The 23,217-nt window shown below is 42.8% G+C and overlaps 1 protein-coding gene across 1 annotated transcript in view; it reads right to left on the reverse strand.

Moving 5' to 3' along the window:
* LOC306908783 (olfactory receptor 51L1-like) overlaps window positions 1-3,302 on the reverse strand; it is a gene marked incomplete at its 5' end in the record, with an annotated part of 35,727 nt that extends 32,425 nt beyond the window's left edge. Inside the window, one exon of the mRNA XM_079481970.1 lies at window positions 3,107-3,302. Coding sequence (XP_079338096.1) covers window positions 3,107-3,302 — 196 coding nt within the window. The remainder of the gene's footprint in view (window positions 1-3,106) is intronic.
* Between the last annotated feature and the right edge of the window lie 19,915 nt (window positions 3,303-23,217).

Below are 23,217 nucleotides of genomic sequence, written 5' to 3' on the forward strand. Positions count from 1 at the left end.
TTAGCTTTGCCCAAAACACAAGACGGCACCAAATTTCATTTTAGAGAGCATTCAGTATGGGACCAAGTGTTGACCAAGGGACCATCCACTGATGTAACTTAAACATGTTATTAACAGCTCATTAATTAGTTTGTACTCTTCATGTGGTCCCTTGGCCATCTAAGAAATATATCTTGTCCATCAAGTCCCCCAAGAGGCCAAGATAAATGGGCCTTCATTTTTAATTAGACAAAACAACACTTGCTTTCATGCCTATGGGGGCCCCTTAATTTATTTCAGGAGTGCATTGCCCATCATGAGGGCAAAGATAAATGGACCATGATGTATATTTAGACATAACAATACTTTAATTAAGTCTCTTTGGATTAGAGATCAAATAACTGCTCCACTGAGGTAAATCATTGACAGTTTTGATTAGGAATATTGCATCACTCTAATGGAAGGTCAAATACATGGCACACAGATGTCACTAAGTAATGGAAAAGAAGACTGGAGATTGGAGAAACCGAGGTGCAGAAAGCATTTGTGTTTGAAAAATAAAATGCGATTTACAAACATCTAAAAGTATGCATGTATTTGAGAAGAGATCTTCGTGGCAGCAGAAGCTAAACATTATAATAATCTAAATAAACAAGAGAACAGTCAGGGCTATACACAGTGAACAGTGAGATAGTAAAGCAATACAATACATATAATATGTGTAAAATACGTATTTACTGTATATGTATATCTAGTACAGGAAATGCTGTCAATAGTTCTACAGGTGTCATATTAGAGTATGGGCCTCTCCCTAATCTAACAAAGCTGACTCATTTTATGAGTTCATAAAGTGGCTTTTACCTTAACTGGTTCACAAAAGGGACACATTCAATAAAAACAGAATTGATGTGCAGTAATGCAATATCACCCAAGTAAGAGTGCCAGAGAGCGATACTGCATTCATGCAACATTTCGAAAGCACAGGTGCGTAGTATCTAAAGCAAAAGGAAACATTTATCATAATTATTCTATGCTCATTTATGCAGTAAGGATTTAGATCTCAGTCAACGTGCAGAATCGGTTTCAGTTTCGCACGCAAACAATCTTTCCTTGGAGAAAGATAAGCCTGTTAACTTTAAGTTCAGTTTAAATCTAGACTAAAGACGCATCTTTTTAATGTTGCATACACTACACTATCATAATATATATATTCTGAAGGTTTAGGCTGCACTAGTTAGATCAACCAGAACCAGGAACACTTCCAATAACAAGTGATGCATTTGTTGCATCAAAGAGTGCAGAACAGTACTCTACTCTCTGCCAGTCTTGTCTCATTGTTCAAAGGTTACTAGAGCAAGCAGGACACAGTCCATGCCCAGAGCTGACAAATGCTGTGACATTGGACAAAGGACGTGGCGACTCTACCAAATTATTAATTATAATCTTAAATCTAATTATTTATTGTTTTTGCCTTGGTGTGCAAGCACTGTCGAGCTTGTGCAGAGGCTGCAGCTTTTACCAGTGAGGAACTGGAATACCCAGGTTAGGCCTTTTCAGGATGAATCAGGATGACCTTGTAGACAACCCCAATTTCTTTCTAGGATGATAGGATATAGTTTGGGCCCCTTGGACATCATTGTGCCATTTATTATGTCAAACTGCAGCCTACATTGTGATGTGCAGAGTCCCAGACACTCTCCAGGAACTGTTAATCCACAGATGTCCCATGTTGGATGGTTCCTCAGACCACGGTGGTGGTTGGAAGCCAAGTACACACTGAAAGTTTGTTGGGCTGTACTTGACCCAAGCAACTGTCTCCAGGAGTTCTTGTGGCTGTGACAGAAGGTTTTGAGGAAACTACCAATCTCTTGGATGTTCCTTTCCATCTTTCAGACTGGAGGTTGTAACTGGATGATAAACTCATGTAGGAGCCACATGTCGGAGCTTGAATAAGGCCTTCCACACTCCTGAGATGAACTGGGGAATTAAATTAGAGACAATATACAATCAGGGAGACAACAATTCTAAAACATGGTTTAACAGGAGTTTATCTTTTTCCATAGCTGTGGTAAGCTCAGATGAAGATAGATCTGATGTGACCATGAACGGTTTGGAATGGGCAGAGGAAGGAGCTTACCCGATGGGACAATCCATACACCATCTCACTTACCATTTACATTATTAGCATTATAAACAATGTGTTTATTGAATGTATTGTCTAGTTCTTAAAGTAAGGAGTACATATTGTTTGTCTGGAGGCCAGCCCGGCGGAGAGCTTTTGGAGGCACTGCTCTGAGTATCCTTAGTTGTCCATTCAATGGTAGAAACATATATTTTAGGAAAAATTATTTGTTCAGTTTCACAGGGACCATCAGGAGTGTGACATCTGGAAAATCATGTGCTCTGTCATTCTTATTACCTGAACGACATTGTGTCGAGACTGACAGAATGGGGTTTGACTTGAGAACCTATCATCTCCGATTCTACTTTGAAAAGGTCAATGAACTTGGCGAATGGGACGGAATGCCCATTAATTCACCTTTTTGTTCTTCGGAACCTGCGAGGCTTATGCTGAGCGTTCTTCGATTCTTCCTACTGGATCTACGACACAGAGCAGTGGAAATTGTCCCGGTGTTTGCGATTCCCCTGAGCGTTTCAGTAGCTGGTTAGAGGTGTCTAAAAGAACATATTTGTAAAATAGCAATTTCTCCTGCAGCGTGCACATGGCATGTTTTGCCGCTGTTGTCTTGGGTGCGACCGCACCATCCTCAAAACAGACACACACGATAACTACCTCACATGCTCCGGCATGCTGAAGTAGCGTTCGTGTTAACGGTATTGCGGTCATCACGTCTATCTGCCTGTGCACCCTAACCCCTCGGACAGTACGGCAGGCGCATCCTTGCTCGGTTGGGGTGCCGTGTGCAACGGGCATGCAGTGCTGGGGCGCTGGAGGAGCCCCCGCCTGCAGTGGCAATCCAATTGCCTGGAGTTGCTGACAGCTTGCCTTGCGATGTAGAGGCCCCTGCCTATCCTTTGGCGCAAGCACATGCTGCAGACAGAATAGCTGCCCTAGCGTACGTCAACCATCAGGTGGAGTTCCATCATGGCAGATCTCGCAACTCGCCCCATGCCTCCTCTGGAGTCAGCAGTGGTTGGTGTCCCTGCGGGCCATTCATATCCCGGACGACCTCGATCAGACAGCCGATGTGCTCTTTGCAGGTCGCTCCGCGGAAGTTGGCGACTCCATCCCTGCGGTCCAGCACATTGGAAGCAGTGCAGGCAGGCACAGGGAGTCCTGTTCGCCCCTGCACACCTCCCATTGGCTGCTTGGGTACTCCCTAACCGAGACCTCCTCGGTATGGATGCCTTCGCGCACAGCTGACTGCGGGGCAAGTGGGAGTACATCTTTCCCCCCAATGAGCCTCCTCAACCAGGTACTGTGTGGAGCCAGGGTAGAGGAGCTTCAAGGTCTGCTAGTTGCGCCCGATTGGCTCAACCAGACTTGGCTCTCGGAGCACACACTCTGACGGGCATGGTCTGGCACCCAATACCAGACCTCTGGAACCCCATGTCTGGATCCTGGACGGGACGAGAAGATCCGAAGTGACCTGTCTCACGTTCTCGTGACTTGGTCCCTCGGGCAAGAGCACCACCACTAGGCGACTGTCGCTATAAGTGGTGCCTTTTCTCGCCCTGCTTCACTTTCTGCAGCACAGAGTGCTTTAATCTGTGTCATGGGGAACCTGCAGGCGCTCCCCCGGGGAGGAAATCCCCAACCCATTCCCTGTCGTGCCCAGTACGTGCTCTGTGCCTCTACTCGGATCGAACACAGAGCTCTCGCGCTGAGCAGCTCTTTGTCTGTGTCAGGGGACAGCAAGGAGGCTGTCTCCGAACAGAGACTGGCGCACTGGATCGTGGACGCCATCCCTTGCCGATCTCAGGCCCCTGCCCACTGTAGTGACGCTCACTCCGCCGGGCTCAGACCGCCTCTCTAGCAGACATCTGCAGAGCTGCGGGTTGGGCTGCATCCACCCTTTTTTCGCATTGGCATCGAACCTGTGTCGGACCGGGTCTTGATTGAGACTACCCCTCCTTGGGTAGTCCCGTCTGACGCTTTCTCACTCTTGGTTTCCCTGATGGCGAACCTGTGACCTCCCCTCGGTGGTCTCCACTGCTTATGTGCACCCCTGGTTTGGGCCCTGCACTACTACTCCAATGAGTTCTCCCCACTGGTGAGACCGTGGAGGTATTCCACATATGATCTCCCTTCGGTACATGTGGTCTCCGTAGCGTCCCCCCGCAGGCGAGGTGGTAGCGCTTCCCAGTGTTCCTTATGGTGTCGGGCGGCCTACTCACCTCTAGAGTAGCAAGGCCACCGCCTGTACGATCAGTAGTAAGAACCTCTCGTTGTCGTCACATTAGTTGATGTCTCACAATGGTTACGATTCGCGAGGGCGCTTGTGACTCACCTAGGCCGGTCAGTGTCGTTCCGCTGGAAATCGTGACGCGGCACAGCATCGTGGCGTTTTCGACAGGAACCCCATTCTGTCAGTCTTGACACAATGTCAAGAGACCGACAGAAAGGGAACGTCTCGGTTCCCTGATGGAGGGAATGAGACGTTCTGTCCATCATGCCACGAGCGCTGTGCCAGCCCGCTGCAGCGAACGATAGCGTCTCTCAAGTTCCTCAGCCCAAAAAGGTGAATGAATCCCATTCACCAAGTTCATTGGCCTTTTCAAAGAAGAATCGGAGATGATAGGTTCTCAAGTCAAACCCAATTCTGTCAGTCTCAACGTCTCGTTCCCTCCATCAGGGTACCGAGGTTACATACGTAAACGAGACGTTACCCCACATCTGTTCCAAAAGAGCACTGGATGATGTTGAATCAACAACGGTCGCCCAAGGATGATGCCAGAGGTGCAATTGTCCAGAACCAAATGATAGATCATTTCAGTATGCAGTTCTGATAAACAGATTTTAAGATAATGCTGCAACATGCATTTGCTCTGATAAATACAATAATAACTAAGCAGAATGCCAGCGTCACTCATAGGAATGCATTTTGAATTCTTATTTTCATGCAGCAAGCTACAAGATCTGATCTGATAGTCTTTTTGTGTAAAATTAGTCCATGCTCACGATTTATCCTTCTCAAGCATGTGATATATTTGCTTGTTTGTTATTTTGTTCAAAAGAAAGCAATAGGTAATTGTGAATATTATTTGTTGTGAAAATTAAACAGAGGAGCCTGGCATGCATGTGACACAGTCCACGATGCTTAGTTGAAAAGGTTATTGCTCTTTCCGAAGCCTTTTTTACTAGCCATATTTTACTTTAATAAAACACCTCCTTCACATAACCATTGGTATTTTAAGATATAGAAATATATATTTCTCTCTCTCACATTGTTTTCTGTAATGGAAACAGATGGGTATCACTTTCTTGTAACTGAGAAATCACCATGTCACACTGCAGGACAATTGCTACATTAATAAACAAATAGTTCAACATTGCAAAATTGTATTGTTGCATTCATAGTTATATAACGTATACTTGTGATTGTTTTGATGGGGCTCAACATTGCATGATGGCATATCTGGAATATTTGTCTGTTATTGTCTTGCATGTTGTCGTAGGTTGTTGCATTTGTCCTACTTGTCCTAGTGATTTTATTATGTTTCTGATGCATTTATAGCAATATTGTTACAGTACAGTAACAGTATCAATACAATGCAGAAAAACTGCCGCAGCGAATTCATCCTTTTATTTTCCAACTGAATTCAGACAGTGGCTATTACAAGTGACACAGATTGGATTGTAATACAAAGAATGTTATCTTGTACTTATAACATTGACAGAGTGAAAATATTTACAGCTGGAACAATACAAAAAACTAACTCAATTCTTTGACATTCAACTTTACAATGCATTTAACTGCTTTACTGATTTAATGCATAATTAAACAGAACTAAAAGTATACTTAAAAACAGATATAGAGAGCAAAGCAAATTGATTTTAAAAGTACATACACATTTTCATTATGAGCATTTGTTTTACTATCATTGTTTGTTGTATGAGTGATACATCAAAAAACTCTTGGCAGCAAAAATACAGCTGTTTGATGTTATTCAGTTTAATTCATTATAAAGTGATTGCATTGTTTATAAAATAAATTAAGTTTTATAGCATAGTAAGCTTATACTGTAAATACTTGTTAACTTATATTAAAGAGTATGTAAAATAAATAAATAGAAAAAATAAATAGAAAAAGAAAGAAAGAAAACATCTCTCAGAATTCTACCGGAACTGGTATTACTAACAAAGTAATATAAATTTAGCAAACATATTTAGTAATGCATTGTTTCTTCTAATAAGAACATTTTTTGTAACAGAATGTGACCATTTTAGTCTTTGCACATAATGTTACAGAATGTTTCATTAGACTTGAATGGCAAACATTGAGGATTTTATTTATGCATATAGACAAAGCTAAAAAATTATACTGTAAAATAGGATTATTGCTTATGACCCTAAATCAGAAAAGTAAATGTTAAGGTTTTGAATAAGTAGAAACTGAATGCTTACAATATCTTGCTTCCATTTAAGCATAAATGTGTCTCAAACGTTACCAGTATTCTTTTGTGGCTTTACAAATCCTGGGATTTCTTTTTAGAAATAAAAAAATTGTCTTAAGCTAATGGACGGATCACAAAAATAAATAAATAAGTGTTTAACTTTCACAGTTTACAGCAGTTTGGTTTTTGCATATCTTATTACACAGTTTTCTTATTACAGCCTCTTTTATTGCCCGAGTTCTCATCCCATACAGGACTGGATTAATTATTGGGGACAAAATAAGAAAATACAAAGAAAGTATTACTCGAAGTGTGTAAGGCACATGCTTCATATCAAACCGGCCTTGTAAAAGTTCAAAGACGCTCCCGATGATAAAGTTAAAAATTGCTATTAAATGTGGAACACAAGTACTAAAGAGTTTATCTTGTTTTCTCTTTGACAAATTCAGACAGATTAAGATTATCCTTAAATAAGAGTAAATGATAATAATAAATGGAAGTACAACAGAAAAGAAAATCATTGCTGTGCCATAAATGTTGTAACTTGAGATGTCAGAGCATGCCAGCTTCACTATTGAATAATTATCACAGTAAACCTTCTCAATTATTGTTCCACAGATGTCAAGATTTGCTGTCAGTAAGAGTGTTATTGTAATACGTACAAAAGGATAAAACCAAGTCACTGCAACAGCTATAATCACTTTTGAAGGGGTGACTATTTTTTCATAGTTTAAAGGATAACATATAGATATATATCGATCATAAGCCATAACTGTTAGGTTTGTTATGTCACTGGAAACATAGCTATATATAACAAAGGTATGCACCAGACATGAAACCCATGTAATTTCATAATCTTCTGTTAGGAATCTACTTATTCAATTCAATTCAATTCAATTCAATTTTATTTATATGGCGCCTTTCACAATTTGCATTGTTCCAAAGCAGCTTTACAGGGGAAAAAAACGAAAAACCCAAGAAAGGGTAAAACACACTACATGGTGTTTTATATAATAAATCAAATGATTCTAGTAAATAATATCTAGTGTCAGCATCTCCTGGTGGTTTATTTAGCATATTTAGCATTAAGTGAATGCTTGGCTGAAAAGATGCGTCTTTAATCTAGATTTAAGTTGGGTGAGTGTGTCTGATCCTCGAATAATATCAGGAAGGCTATTCCAGAGTTTAGGTGCTACGTATGAGAAAGCTCGACCCCCTTGGGTGGATTTAGTTATTCCAGGTATTATCAAAAGTCCTGCGTTTTGAGATCTTAGAGAGTGTGATGGGTTGTAGTGTGATAGAAGCTCTGTTAGGTAGGTAGGGGCTAAACCCTTTAAGGCTTTATAAGTGATTAAAAGAACTTTAAAGTCAATACGATACTTAATGTGTAGCCAGTGAAGGGTTGATAACATTGGGGTTATGTGATCGTATTTTCTGGTCCTGCGTTTTGAGATCTTAGAGAGCGTGGTGGGTTGTAGTGTGATAGAAGCTCTGTTAGGTAGGTAGGGGCTAAACCCTTTAAGGCTTTATAAGTGATTAAAAGAACTTTAAAGTCAATACGATACTTAATGGGTAGCCAGTGAAGGGTTGATAACATTGGGGTTATGTGATCGTATTTTCTGGACCTGGTTAGAACTCTGGCAGCTGCGTTCTGAACTAACTGTAGTTTGTTTATTGATGATGCAGGACAACCACTAAATAGCACATTACAGTAGTCAAGTCTTGAGGTCATAAATGCATGAATAAGCTTCTCCGCGTCAGCAACACACAGAATATTTCGTAACTTGGCAACATTTCTTAGGTGGAAAAAGGCTGTTTTTGTGATCTTTGAGATGTGATTTTGCAATGACAGGTTGCTGTCTAATATAACGCCTAGATATTTTACTGTATTTGTTGGAGTAACAGTACATCCTTCAACTTGCAGTTTATAATCAGAAATATTCGGTTTGCGTGTCTTTGGTCCGATAAGTAATATTTCTGTTTTATTAGAATTTAAAAGAAGGAAATTACAGGTCATCCAATGTTGTATATCTTCAATGCACTCTGCCAATTTGGATAGCTGGGAGGAATCATCTGGTTTTGATGAGATATATAGCTGAGTATCATCTGCATAGCAATGGAAGCTAATTCCATGTTTTTTAATAATGTTTCCAAGGGGAAGCATGTATATGGAGAACAGCACGGGTCCCAGAACCGATCCCTGAGGTAATCTATAATTTACTTGCGTTAAATTGGATGATTCCCCATTTAAATGGACAAATTGATGTCTGTCTGACAAGTAAGATCTAAACCATTCTAGTGCCTGTCCCTCAATACCGGTATAGTTGTGTAAGCGATCTAGAAGTTTGTTATGGTCTACGGTATCGAACGCAGCACTCAGGTCAAGCAGGACGAAGAGTGAGATGTTACCTTTATCTGATGCTATAAGCAGGTCGTTTGTAATTTTAACGAGTGCAGTTTCAGTGCTATGATACGATCTAAAGCCTGACTGAAATTTTTCGTGCATGTTGTTATTTTGTAAGAAAGAGCACAACTGAGTACACACTACTTTTTCTAGTATTTTAGACAGGTATGGGAGATTTGAAATCGGTCTATAGTTTCCTAGTTCATTTGGATCTAAGTTTGGTTTCTTGATTAGAGGCTTAATGACGGCCATCTTAAAGGGTCCTGGGACATGGCCTAGATTAATTGACGAGTTGATAATGTTATAAATGGGTTCAATTGCAACAGGTAGTAACTCTTTTAATAATTTAGTTGTATGGGGTCTAGTAAGCAAGTTGTAGGTTTAGAAGTTGCGATAAGTTGAATTAAATCTTCCTGTTTTATAGGTGAAAAACCCTGTAGCCTTTCTTTTGGAGCGATGGTTGGTGCTAATTCATAGGACAGATTTGGAGGTTGAGTTTTTACAATTTTGTCACGAATGTTTTCGATTTTCTCTGTAAAAATTTTCATGAATTCATTGCTACCAAGGTGCGGCGGAATAACAAGGTCAGGTGGTGTCTGTTTATTTGTTAATTTAGCGACTGTGCTAAATAGAAACCTTGGATTGTTTTTGTTGGTTTCTATGAGGTTACGAAGATGCTCAGCCTTTGCTGCTTTTAGTGCCTTTTTATAACAATTTGCACTCTCTTTCCACGCCATTTTAAAGACTTCTAATTGCGATTTTATCCATTTGCGCTCTAGTTTGAGTGTTTCTCTTTTAAGGGCGCGAGTGGTGCTATTGTACCAAGGTGCAATATTTTTCTCATTAATCTTTTTTGACTTTGTAGGTGCAACAGCTTCTAATGTATTAGAGAAAATAGTGCCCAATTTCCTGGTCATGACATCGAGCGATTCGTTATTTATTGGTATGGTTATTAAAGGAGTCAGATCTGGCAAGCTCTTTGCGAAGCTATCTTTAGTAGCGGAGGTGATTGTTCTACCCTGTCGATAACGTGTTAAAGGGCTGATTCCAGACGTGTGCAAAGTACCCGTTATAAGATAGTGATCGGTGACATCGTCGCTTTGAGGCATAATATCTACATTGGTTAGATCGGCTCCATGAGATATAATCAGGTCTAGTGTATGATTAAATCGATGAGTTGGTCCTTTAATGTGTTGTATTACCCCAAAAAAATTGTAGTAGTTCTGTAAACGCCAGTGCTAATGCATCGTTAGCGCTATCTACGTGGATATTAAAATCTCCGACAATTAGTATTTTATCAACGTTAACCAATAGGTCCGATAGGAAGTCCGCAAACTCTTTCAGAAAATCAGTATAGGGACCAGGGGGTCTATACACCGTAGCCAATGTAAAAGAAAGCAATGGTTTTTTACTTTTGTTAGGAATAATTATGTTCAACGCAAGCACTTCAAATGATTTAAATTTATGCTCTGTTCTCTGAGATACAGTAAGAAAGTTTCTAAATATTGTAGCGACGCCGCCACCCCGACCAACCGGACGTGGCTCATGCATATAACAATAACTTGGTGGGGTACACTCATTTAGGCCGAAATAATCATTTGGTTTAAGCCAGGTCTCGGTAAGACAGAGTATATCAAAACTGTTGTCCGTGATCATTTCATTTACAATAACTGCCTTTGAATTTAGTGATCTAATATTAAGTAGGCCGAACTTTATAAATTGGTTTTGGTTGTTTATTACATTGTCTTCAGGTTTAATCACGATCAGATTTTTTCTGTGACTTTTGCCAAAATGTTTACTTTGTAGTATTATTCGGGGGACACATATAGTCTCTATATATTTGGAAACAGTAATATTTATAGCAGTTGAGGCGCACATACTATGGTTAAAGTTTTGACTTACCTGAGGGAGACTTACCTGTGGGAGACATAGTCAACCGGTGCGTAGCGCCTTCGAGATGTTGTCGGACAGGAGAGCCGCTCCGATGCTACTGGGATGCAGGCCGTCGGGGCGGAAGAGCCTAGGTCGCTCCCAGAACAGATCAAAATTATTTACAAAGAGCAGCTTCTGTTCAATACACCATGACATCAACCATTGATTAAGCGAAAAAAGTCTACTGAACTTATCATTCCCTCGTCGGTAGGTAGGCAGCGGTCCTGATACGATAATCCTCGCTGTGGGCGATGCGTTGCGTACCGTCTCGATCAGACTCCTGAAGTCCCTCTTCAGGATCTCCGACTGCCGCATCCTGACGTTGTTCACTCCCGCGTGCAGCACGACAGCTTCGACGTTAGCGTTGTCCTTCAGGATCGCAGGTACCTGCGCAGACACATCGAGAACACGCGCGCCGGGCAAAAAGTGAGTGCGCACCTTACCTTTAATAGATGTAGCGCGTATGTTCCGGACGATCGAGTCTCCGATGATCACAGCGTTGCATTCGGTCTCGCAGAGGGCGGCAAAGCGGTTCCTGGTCTGGATCTCGAAGGCCGGTGGCGGCAACTGAGTCATCTCACCGGTCCTGGCTAGCGCCTTTCGCCGTTGGTGTGCCGGTGCAGGAGTGAAGTTCATTTGGGCTGGTCGTGTTCTCTTAGCCTGGGCTCTGTGCAGAGAAACACGCGGAGTAGAAGTGGAAGAAGTATTATAATCGCGATGAAAACTTACCGCGGATTTGCGAGCTTCAGCACGGGATGTTTCCAGCGCCGTTATACGTTCTCGCAGCCGTGTTTGCTTCTCAAGTAAATCCTGGATCTGCTTCTCCACAGCCTCCAATTCCGACTGAAGCGCAAACGTTTCCTCATCTGCACTTAAAGGTACAAACACGTCTGAAGCATTAGCATTAGCCATTAGTGATGTAGTAATGAGAACAGCGAGTTAAGCAGTATGCAGGCGGATAATGCTAATAGCCTAAGGGCTAACACAGAATGATCCGATACAAATAATGTATCAGTACGTTTAACAACGATTTTTGTTTATGCTATACTTAAGGATAGGTTTCACTCTCGCTTAATAATGATTTAAGACACAATTCTTCAAGATGTAACAAGAATAATTAGATTTATGATAAAAGGTGCAACTGCTGTGCCACCATATACATTTATACAAGCCAAATTGCAGATAAAGAAGTACATTGGCTTGTGTAGTTTTCTTTCAAGACAGACAATAGAGATGATCAGTCCATTAGCAATAACAATCACTGGGTAAAGTAAAAACATCACAACAATAAAAACACATTTCAAGTCATGTATTTTATTGTATGCATCCAGTGTGAAGGTAATATTGTTCTTTGTGTTCTGCAGCATGTCCCTGTAATTACACGATCAAGAGAAGCAAAACAAACATAACCATCCACATTGCTTTTGAATTAGATTTATATCTTTAAAAATGAAAATCATCAATTTCATACATTTTTATTTATTAATATATACATAAATATCTTACATTTTCAGATGATCCAGCTTCAAATGGAAAAGTCTTGCTTCGTCTGGTGGAAAGTTCATGTGAAATATGAGACACAGGGTTGTTTTTTATTACCTGCTAGCCCTGTGCCCAATGAGCTGTTTTCCTTGTAGGACGTTGACTTGTTTCCCACTAATAAAGGCAAAATTGGGGTGGGACATAAAGTCAAATTAGCCAAAAGGCTTTATCCAAAAATCTATGAACATAGATGATTAACAATGACATTTCACATACGATTGTGGGAGAATTTATTAGTAAGGGTTAATGCACAGCCAGCTGGTTGTTATCGTAGAAATAAGCCCCGGCATTGTAATCAGGGCCCGACATGAAGTGGAGGGTCTTGTTTCGCACAGAAGGGGCTTATTTCGCGATAACAGTGTGTTATTAGTTTTGAGAGGTTTTTATCTGGGAAAAACAAACCTGCAAATGTTGCCACTGGCCAATCAGAATCAAGCATTCCAACGAGCCGTGTAATAAAATAATAACAAACATTTGCATTGTAATGCTCAGAATATAATAGCAGTCCAACATCACTAACCAGATCAGTCACCCTGTTTGGTAGAAATTATATTTCTATCAGGTGTAGTAGAGTAATAGAAAACCAAAAACATGCATGCTGCTAAGTTTGTGTAATTGAATCATTAATTCTAAATAATATGGAGTTCAAGTAAAGAGTAAATCATTCTGTGAAAAACTGGTGCCCTTATTTCTTTCTGCAAATCTGAGTAAAATGGGTCGTACCACACACTGTTCAGAAGAACAGCATACTTTGATTAAAACATTTACGAGAGAGAGAAAAACATGTAAAGAAGTGCAGAAACCCATAGGCTGCTCAGCTAAAATGATATCGAATGCTTTAAAATGGCAACCAAAAACAGAAAGACGTGTAAGAAAACAGAAAACTACCATTCGAATAGATCGAAGCACAACCAAAATGGCACAGACTCAGCCAATGATCAGCTCCAGGGTGATCAAAGATGGTCTGATGTTACCTGTGAGTACTGTAACAATGAGAAGACGCCTTAAAGAGTAATGGCGCAATATTTTGTGAAGTGATGAAAGCAAGAAACTGCTTAGACAGTTTGTCAGACGTCGCCCAAACACTAAATTCAAGCCCCAGTGCACTGTTAAGCATGGTGGCGCAAGCATCATGATATAGGGATGTTTCTCATACTATAGTGTTGGGCCAATTTACGGGTAAAGAAAATTGCAGACACCGCTATTTTTTTAATAGCCTAACATTCCTTTTTCTTCACTTTCTGTAGAGTAATAACAAATTTGATATTTTTTTCTTCATGTCTTGATTTAGAATGATGCAGTGTTCCCAATGCATTTGTGTATGTGTATAATTTTGTGCATTGTGTAATGATCTGTCATCATTATACAGTACATATACAGGTGCTGGTCATATAATTAGAATATCATCAAAAAGATTATTTATTTCACTAGTTCCATTCAAAAAGTGAAACTTGTATATTATATTCATTCATTACACACAGACTGATACTGTATATTTCAAATGTTTATTTTTTATTTTGATGATTATAACTGACAACTAAGGAAAATCCCCAATTCGGTATCTCAGAACATTTTTATATTACTTTAGACCAATACAAATAAAGGATTTTTAGAAATCTTTGCCAACTGAAAAGAATGAAGATGAAAAGTATTAGCATGTACAGCAGTCAATACTTTGTTGGGGCTCCTTTTGCCTGAATTTCTGCAGTAATGAGGCATGGCGTCGATCAGTCTGTGGCACTGCTCAGGTGTTATGAGAGCCCAGGTTGCTCTGATAGTGGCCTTCAGCTCTTCTGCATTGTTGGGTCTGGCATATAGGATCTTCCTCTTCAAAATACCCCATAGATTTTCTATGGGGTGAAGGTCAGGGGAGTTTGCTGGTCAATTAAGAACCGGGAACTGGTTGCTTTGGCACTGTGTGCAGGTGCCAAGTCCTGTTGGAAAATGAAATCTGCATCTCCATAAAGTTGGCCAGCAGCAGGAAGTGCTCTAAAACTTCCTGGTATAAGGCTGCGTTGATACGTCTGTGCATACGTCTGTGCATAGTGGTTCTTGAAGCACTGATTCCAGCTCCAGTCCACTCTTTGTGAATCACCCCCACATTTTGTTTCACAATCCTCTTCAGGGTGAACTTATCCCTATTGGTTGTACACTTCTTCCTACCACATCTTGTTATCTTGTCGTCTATAAATGTGCTTGGACACAGAGCTCTGTGAACAGCCAGTCTTTTTGCAATGACCTTTTGTGTCTTGCCCTCCTTGTGCAAGGTGTAATGGTCATCTTTGGACAACTGTCAAGTCAGCAGTCTTCCCCATGATTGTGTAGCCTACAGAACTAGACTGAGAGATCATTTAAAGGCTTTGCAGATGTTTTCAGTTAATTAGCTGATTAGAGTTTGGCACCATGGGTCTTCAATATTTAAACTTTTCACAATATTTAAATTTTCTGAGATACTGAATTAGGGATTTTCCTTTAGTAAAAATAATACACACAGACTGATATATTTCAAATGTTTATTTCTTTTAATTTTGATGATTATCACTAGGCATAGTTGGCCAAAAGTGAATATTACCCAATGTTACCCAAATTCATCCTATAGACATCCCAAAAACAAAAATGGACACACTGGACAAGGGGGCAATTGAGCCCGTCCCTCTGGCAGAGATGTCTTAGAGGTCACAACCCCTACTTCATCGCCCCCGAGTAAGGTGGGGGGCTGAGCCCCATCCTGCGAGGTTGACGTGGAGGCGCATCTTGGAGTCCATCTGACATTTGGATTGGAGGCACGTACTTCGTGCCTCGATTCTCCGGCAGACCGTTTCTTCGGTTTTGCCCTCAAGGGTCGAGAATACATGTACAGCCTCCTCCCCGTGCCTTCACTCCCCCCGTGTGTATGCTAACTATCTTGATGATTGACCTATCTTGGCACTCGTGGGATCTGTGGCCTACGCACAGGGACCATGTGCCTAGCACCTCGATCGATTGAGCCTATGGGTCAACCAGGACAAGAGCATGCTCTCCCCTGTCGGAGCACCTCTTTTCCCGGTATGGGACTGGACTCTGTTACCATACAGCATGCCTCATGAGAGTCGATGCTGTGATGCCTGGCCCTCAACAGGCAGCAGTCAGCGGTCGCCCTGAAACACCCAGAGGCTCCTGGGGCATATAGCGTCCTTGTCGGCAGATGCATATGAGACCGCTTCACCGCTTAGGCATTGGCTTCAGAGTCGGGTTCCCTGGAGAGCAAGCACACCGACACAGGGCGTGTTCCCATCATGTCTATCTGCCGGTGCACCCTAGCCCCTCGGACAGACATGTCCCACTCTGGGCTGGAGTCTTGTTAGAGCAGATGCTCCAAGCTCGGTTGGGGTGCGGTGTGCAACGGGCAGGCTCTCGATCATGGACGATCTTGATCAGACAGCTAACATGCTCTCTTGGCAGGTCGCTCCGCGGAAGTTGGCGACTCCATCCCCATCGTCCAGCTCATCGGGAGCAGTGTGGGCAGGCACAGGTGGTCCTGTTCGCCCCCCTGCACACCTCCCATTGCCTGCTTGGGATGTCTTTACGCACCGCTGGCTGCTGGACAAGCGGGAGTACATCTTCCCCCCCAGTGAGCCTCCCTGCACAGTGCGGAGCCAGGGAAAAGGGCGTCAAACCTGTGTCGTACCGGGTCTTGAGTGAGACCCCTGCGATGCGCCGTCTCCCCTCTTCAGGCAAGTAAGTGCGCTATTCCAGCCTCCCTATTTCCTCCACTGGACGAAGTATAGGCATTCCATCCATCACTAAGCATTTGGGGGGTACAAGCCTGGCGGAGCAGCTCGTATTCACGCCCAGTATATGTGAGTTTCCCTCACAAGGTGCACCCTTGTACCTGAGCTAGTGCTCCACACGTAGTGACTCCCCGCCTTGGGTAGTCCCATCTGACACTCACTCTTGGTTCCCCTGTCGGCAAAACTGTGACCGCTTCTGTGCACCCCTGGGGCACTACTACTCCTATGAGTTCATCCCCCCACTGGTGAGACTGTGTAGGTATTCCACATATAATCTCCCTCCGCCAGATGTTGTCTCTGTAGCGTCCCCCCCCCCGGAGGCGAGGGGTTAGGCTTCCCAGTGCTTCTTACAGTGTCGGGCGGCCTACTCACCTCTAGAGTAGCAAGGCCACCACCTGTATGGCCGGTAGTAAGAACCTCTCGATGTGGTCACACAAATTTACCGCTACGAACGGCTTGCTGTTAATCCTGATTGTCGTCTCAGGCCGGTGCCTAAGTAATTTCTCACAGAGGTGTGTAATTACTGAAGTATCGTCACCCGTTTACTATGCCCACATTCTCCAACAACTGTGGTGAGCAAAGTAATGGTACTGATGCAGTAACGTTCACAACAGGCCCAAGTGGGTGATTTATTAATTTAAAAACTTTGTAAAGTAGGACTGTCACGATTATTAAATAATCGTTTCATCGCGATCGTTTGACCTCATCACAATGGTTTCAAATCACATAATTATCACACATCTCTATAGAAGACACAAAGGAGAGCTGTAGTGCCTGCATATTGCATGTATATATTGTTACTAAAGTATGGTAGTACTGGTAAAATGAACCACAGCAACACCATCACATAAAAAAAACCTATACCATAAAAATATCCTGTTGTAAAATGTAATATTGTTTAAGCTAAAATATGGCTTTATTTATAGAGCTACAATGCGGACTTGGCCAAACATACACTTAAATGCATACATTACATACAAAATACTTTTAAATAGTGTGTATTTCCTGTGTCATCCAATGTGAATACATTTGTTTGAATACTGCGCAACTGTAATATTAAACGAAATAATTAATAAATGTCACTTAGCCCTGGATGCATGATTCATGTGTAGTGAAGTACTATACAATAACAATAATGTAAATAACGAAGTAAACAATATGTTGTGATGTTTTTGAGAGTGCAGAATGCAGTAGTCAGAGCTAAGAACGAGCTGTCATTAAATGTCATTTACTTTACTCTCTTGTTATGTGACGTGGTAACACTCGTTCATAAGGTTTTCCTGATCCTCATAACTATAGAAATATTATGCTATCACAGCTTCCGTTTCAAATTCATTCAGCTATCAGCAGGCTATCCTGTTGCTATTTTTAGAGTGCCTTTTTGTATTTTTTTTAATCTTATTGTGCCAAACATTTTTTTCACAGACCCATGTACTGTATGTATGTCAGAATCTACTGTTGTGAATACCAATACGTTACATTTTACACTTTCATTACATCGGATTATTGTTCTGCTGTGTGATTTCTCTTTCATTCACCACTTCTTCTTTGTCAATAATTTTTTCTTGTTGTCGTCTCCACAGTTGCCCAATTAATGCAGGTCAAACAGGCTGTTTCAGTTTGTTATATTATCACATTGCATGATAATAAATGTTTTATTTCCTATCTATCCCATACTTTAAAAAATTTTGAACATTCACATACAAAATTGATTGATGAAAAACATGCTGATTACTATATCACCTTCAATCGAAACTATCTTCAATTCAGTTATGTATTTCTAAAATGTAAATCTTATCTTAAACTTCAAAAAAATTGTTTAACTATAATCATCTAGTATATAATGAATTACTTTATATGTACAAGTCATAAGAAACAGTAGTACAATACATGCATCTCTGTCTTACAATAAAGAAAGTAGATATTTTCATCTCAAAAAGACTTTTGTTTTTAGTTTCCACAGTTTACAACAGCTTGTCTGCTTTAACTTAAAACAAAGTTTTCTTTTTACAGCTTCTTTTATTGCCTGAGTTCTCATCCCATACAAGACTGGATTAATTATTGGGCACAGAATAAGAAAATATAAAGAAAGTATTACACGAATGATAGGGGGCACGTGTTTCATGCTAAACCGACTTTGTAAAAGTTCAAAACAACTTCCAATGATAAAGTTCAATAAGGCCATTAGATGTGGGACACAAGTGCTGAACACTTTTACTCGCCCACTTTTAGACAGTTTTAAACAAATACAAATGATCCTCAAATAAGAATAGGTAATGATCATAAATGGAAGTACAACAGAAAAGAAAATCATTGCTGTGCCATAAATGTTGTAACTTGAGATGTCAGAGCATGCCAGTTTCACTATTGAATAATTATCACAGTAAACCTTCTCAATTATTGTTCCACAGATGTCAAGGCTTGCTGTAAGAAAAAGTGTAATTGAAAATCTGACAGTGGGCAAAAGCCAAGTCACTGCAACAGCTATAATCACTTTTGAAGGGGTGACTATTTTTTCATAGTATAAAGGATAACATATAGATATATATCGATCATAAGCCATAACTGTAAGGTTTGTTATGTCACAACCACCATAGGTATATATAAAAAAGACATGCACAAGACATGAGAGCCACGTTATCTGATAATCTTCTGTCAAGAATCTAACTATGATAAAAGGTGCTACTGCTGAGCCACCATATACATTGATACAAGCCATATTACAGATAAACAGGTACATTGGCTTATGTAGTTTTGTTTCAAGACAGACAATACCGATGATCAGTCCATTAGCAATAACAATCACTAGGTAAAGTAAAAACATCACAACAATAAAAACGTATTTCATGTCATGTATTCTTTTGTATGAATCCAGTGTAAAGGTAATATTGAGCTTTGCGCCATGTGACATGTCCTTATGCCCTGTAAGAAATAGAAACAAAGGTACGATATTATTGTTACTGCTGTAACATGAGTATTGATTATTCATCAATTATTTTCCAGAACCATAAATATACTATTTGTAATGTTACATTAAAATCTCACAGATGTTTTTTACAGTCCTTACCTTTTTTCTTTGCTTGTTGGAAAAGTAGTTATGAGTAGATGACACGGTGCTCTTTTTATAGCCTGGAATAGAAACACGTGCAAATTCCCAAGTTACCTTGAGAGAAGCATGAAGACAAATGTATTTTTTAAATGATTATATACAGTGTTGTCAAATTTGACTTTTAATTACATTTGCAAAACCCAGTAACAGACATAAAGGTTGATTAATAATAATTTAGGGCAAAAAATGAAAAGGTTTCAGAAGGACAGCAGGGATATGTGAGGGCCTAATGTCCTCAGTAACTACAGTGAACTACAGTATCTCTTTACTGATCCTCACTGAATAAGAACAAAAAAGACTCATGACTCAGTTAAATCACATGTTTTCTTTTTAAAATTTAATGTAATGACCATAATTGTGTGATAGTTCAAGGCTCAGGAATAGGGTTAAGGGATAGAACGTACATCTCATTGACTGATATAAAGTCAATGGAAGTCTATCCCAACTATAGCAAAACAAAATAGTGTGTGTTATCTGAGAGGGGACTCAAATTCTGACACAGCATTTTCCAGACATTCATCTGCTTTCTGTTTGATGTTCTGTTTTCCAAGAAGCCAAAAGACTCCATCCAAACCTATAGGCCACATCTACAGTGGGTACAGAAAGTATTCAGACTGCCTTAAATTCTTCACTCTTTGTTATATTGCAGCCATTTGCTAAAATCATTCAGTTCTTTTTTTTCTCATTAATGTACACAATTTAAAGTGCAATTTCTGTCGCCCATATTGACAGAAAAACACAGAATTTGTTAATTTTTGCAGATTTATTAAAAAAGACAAACTGAAATATCACATGGTCCTAAGTATTCAGACCCTTGAATAGTATTTAGTAGAAGCACCCTTTTGATCTAATACAGCCATGAGTCTACTTGGGAAAGATGCAACAAGTTTTTTTATGATGCTGCCACCACCATGCTACACTGTTGGGACTGTATTGGACAGGTGATGAGCAGTGCCTGGTTCCCTTTCTGTCGGTCTCTCAAAGTTGTGTTGAGACTGACAGAATGGGGTTTGACTTGAGAACCAGTCATCTCCGACTCTTTGAAAATCCCAATGAACTTGGCGAATGGGGCGGCACGACAGGCTCCGCCCCCGTACATATGGGTGTAAAAGGGCGTGCCCATTCACCTTTTTGTTCTTCGGAACCTGCGAGGCTACTGCTGAGCGATCTTCGATTCTTCCTCCTGGATCTACGACGCAGAGCAACGGAACTCGTCCTGGCGTTTATGATTCCCCTGGGTGTTTCAGTAGCTGGTCGGAGGTGTCTAAAAGAGCATAATTTCTAAAAGTGACAGGCACGATAACTACCTCACATGCTTCGGCGTGTTAAAGTAGTGGTCGTGGTAACGGTATTGCGGTCACGGCTGACCGTGTTCGTTGGACACGGCTTTGACACCGTTTGCTTCCTGCCCTATAGCGGCTAAAAAGCCAGCTGCGGCTGCGAGTGGCGGTGGTGATATGGGATTCCCTGTGGGCGTAACTGCGTCGCATTATTTCCACGGACCATCGAGGCCCTGTCACGCTCACCGAACCTGTCTCCTATGGGCGTCACCAGTCAGTCTCATAGCGGATCCAAGCTACGGCGTGCAGAGGATAGAATTTCGGCTGCAACATCGGCTGGCGATTTCCTGACATCAGATGCTGAACTCCCTGCAGCTCCCGGCTACGGTCGGTCAAGCCCAAGATGAGCCCGACGTGGAGATATCAGGCGTCCTTGCCCGGACCGCAGTTCAAGGCCGGAATCCTGGTACCTGGACACGGAACACGGGGGATCCTTGCTCCGCCCTGGTGCCAGTTTCCCGGCAGTGCACGACGAGCTTACGAAAACCGAGAACACCCACTTCGGCGCGTTCGCGGCAGACGGGCTCGGTTGCCGTGACTTCCCTCGACTCTTGAGCAGCTAAGGGCTATGTCGGTATCCCAGGAAGAGCATGCTGTCGTGGCACAACTGCACTTGTGTCCACAAACGTGCTACCTGGAGGAACCAACCAAGGCTCCCTTCCAAAGCGTGTTCGCCCTCGCCATCACTGATGTCGAGGGCATACACTGCGGCGGGTCAGCTGCTTCCACCCATCATGCCATCCTGCAGAGCCACCAGGCTAGGATGTTGGAGTGGTTAGACGAGGGAAAACAGGACCCAGTGGTTATGCAGGGCCTGCGCACTGCCACAGTCCTCGCTCGCCAGGCGACCGAAGTGACGGCGCGCACAATGGGTCTGACGATATCCACTCTTGTGGTCCAAGAGAGACACCTTTGGCTCAATTCTGTGCAGATGGGAGGCGTCGAGAGAGTCAGCTTTCCTGATGCACCCATCGCACAGCTTCGGCTGCTTGGGCATCGTCAAAGACTTTTGAATCTTTTGACGAAATAGCAGACGGAGGCCATCAGCCTCTCCGCCACGACCCGGCCCCCACTATGGCGTCAAGGTCCCGGTTGGCGTCTGCACCCCGGCAGCCCCGCCCCTCCGCCTGCGGTTCTGGTGTCCCTTCCTCACGTGGCCCCCCGCAGACGTTGGTTTTAATGGAGGAAGTCAGCTCCCTGCCAGGAAACGGCAGGTAGGAGCCACCCGGGGAGACCTAGGACATTGGGCGCAGCTCCTGCCCCACGATCGGTGTGAGCTGCATGGGATGGTCCTTGCCACGTCCCGCATCAGGACTGCTGTGCTGCCCCTACAGAACCTTCCCACCACGGGGATATGAAGCAGATCTCCCCGCTAGTTCCTCCGTCACAATGTCTCGGGGCCTGGTCACAGCTCCCCAGCACGTCACGGTGCCTAGTGAGGATGATCCGTCTCTGCCTTGCGATCGGTTGCCAGGCACTCGCCCAAGTCAGAGGTGAGATCACTCCCGTACTTCGGCTCGAGGTTGCCACCCTTCTGGAGAAGGGGGCAATCAAGCCGTCCCACTGGCCGAGATGTCTTAGGGGTGACAACCTCAACTTCATTTAGTAAGGTGGGGGGCTGCACGGAGGCGCATCCTGGAGTCCATCCGGCATAGGATTGGTTTGTGGTTATCGACCCAAAGGATGCGTACTTCGTGCCTCGATTCTCCAGCAGACCGTTTCCTCGGTTTTTGCTCTTAGGGGTCGAGCTTACAAGTAGAGCCTCCTCCCCTCTGTCTGGCCCTCCCTCCCTGTGCCTTCACAAAGTTCACGGAGGCTGCCCTCACTCCCACCGGGAGCTGGGCATGCGTATGCTAATTATCTTGACGACTGACCTATCTTGGCACTCGTGGGATCTGTGGCCTATGCACTGGGACCATGTGCCTAGCACCTTGACCGACTGGGCTTACGGGTCAACCTGGACAAGAGCATGCTCTCCCCTGCTGGAGCACCTCTATTCCCGGTATGGATGCATATGAGACAACTTCAGCATGGGCTTCAGAGTCGGGTTCCCTGGAGAGCATGGCACACCGGCACAGGGCGTGTTCCAATCACGTCTATCTGCCGGCGCACCCTAACCACTCGGACAGACATGTCCCACTCCGGGCTGGAGTCCCCTGAGAGCAAGTGGGAGGCGTGCCGTGGTACGGCAGTTGCATCCCTGCTCGGTTGGGGTGCGGTGTGCAACGGGCAGGCAGTGCTGGAGTGCTGGACGGGCCCCTGTCTGCAGTGGAAATTCAATTGCCTAATATTGCGGACATCTTGTCGCAACTTGCCCGACGCCTCCTCTTGAGTCAGCAGTGGGTGGTCTCCCTGCGGGCTATCCATATCCCGGACGAACTCGATAAAACAGCCGATGTGCTCTTTGCAGGTCACTCCTCGGAAGTTGCCGACTCCATCCCTGCGGTCCAGCGGATTGGGAGCAGTGCGGGCAGGCACAGGGAGTCCTGTTGCCTCTTGCACACCTCCCATTGGCCGCTTAGGTACTCCTTAACCGAAACCTCCTGGGTACGAATGCCTTCG

This window comes from Barbatula barbatula (genome assembly GCF_947034865.1).
Source record: "Barbatula barbatula genome assembly, chromosome: 19".
NCBI classification, from domain to species: domain Eukaryota; kingdom Metazoa; phylum Chordata; class Actinopteri; order Cypriniformes; family Nemacheilidae; genus Barbatula; species Barbatula barbatula.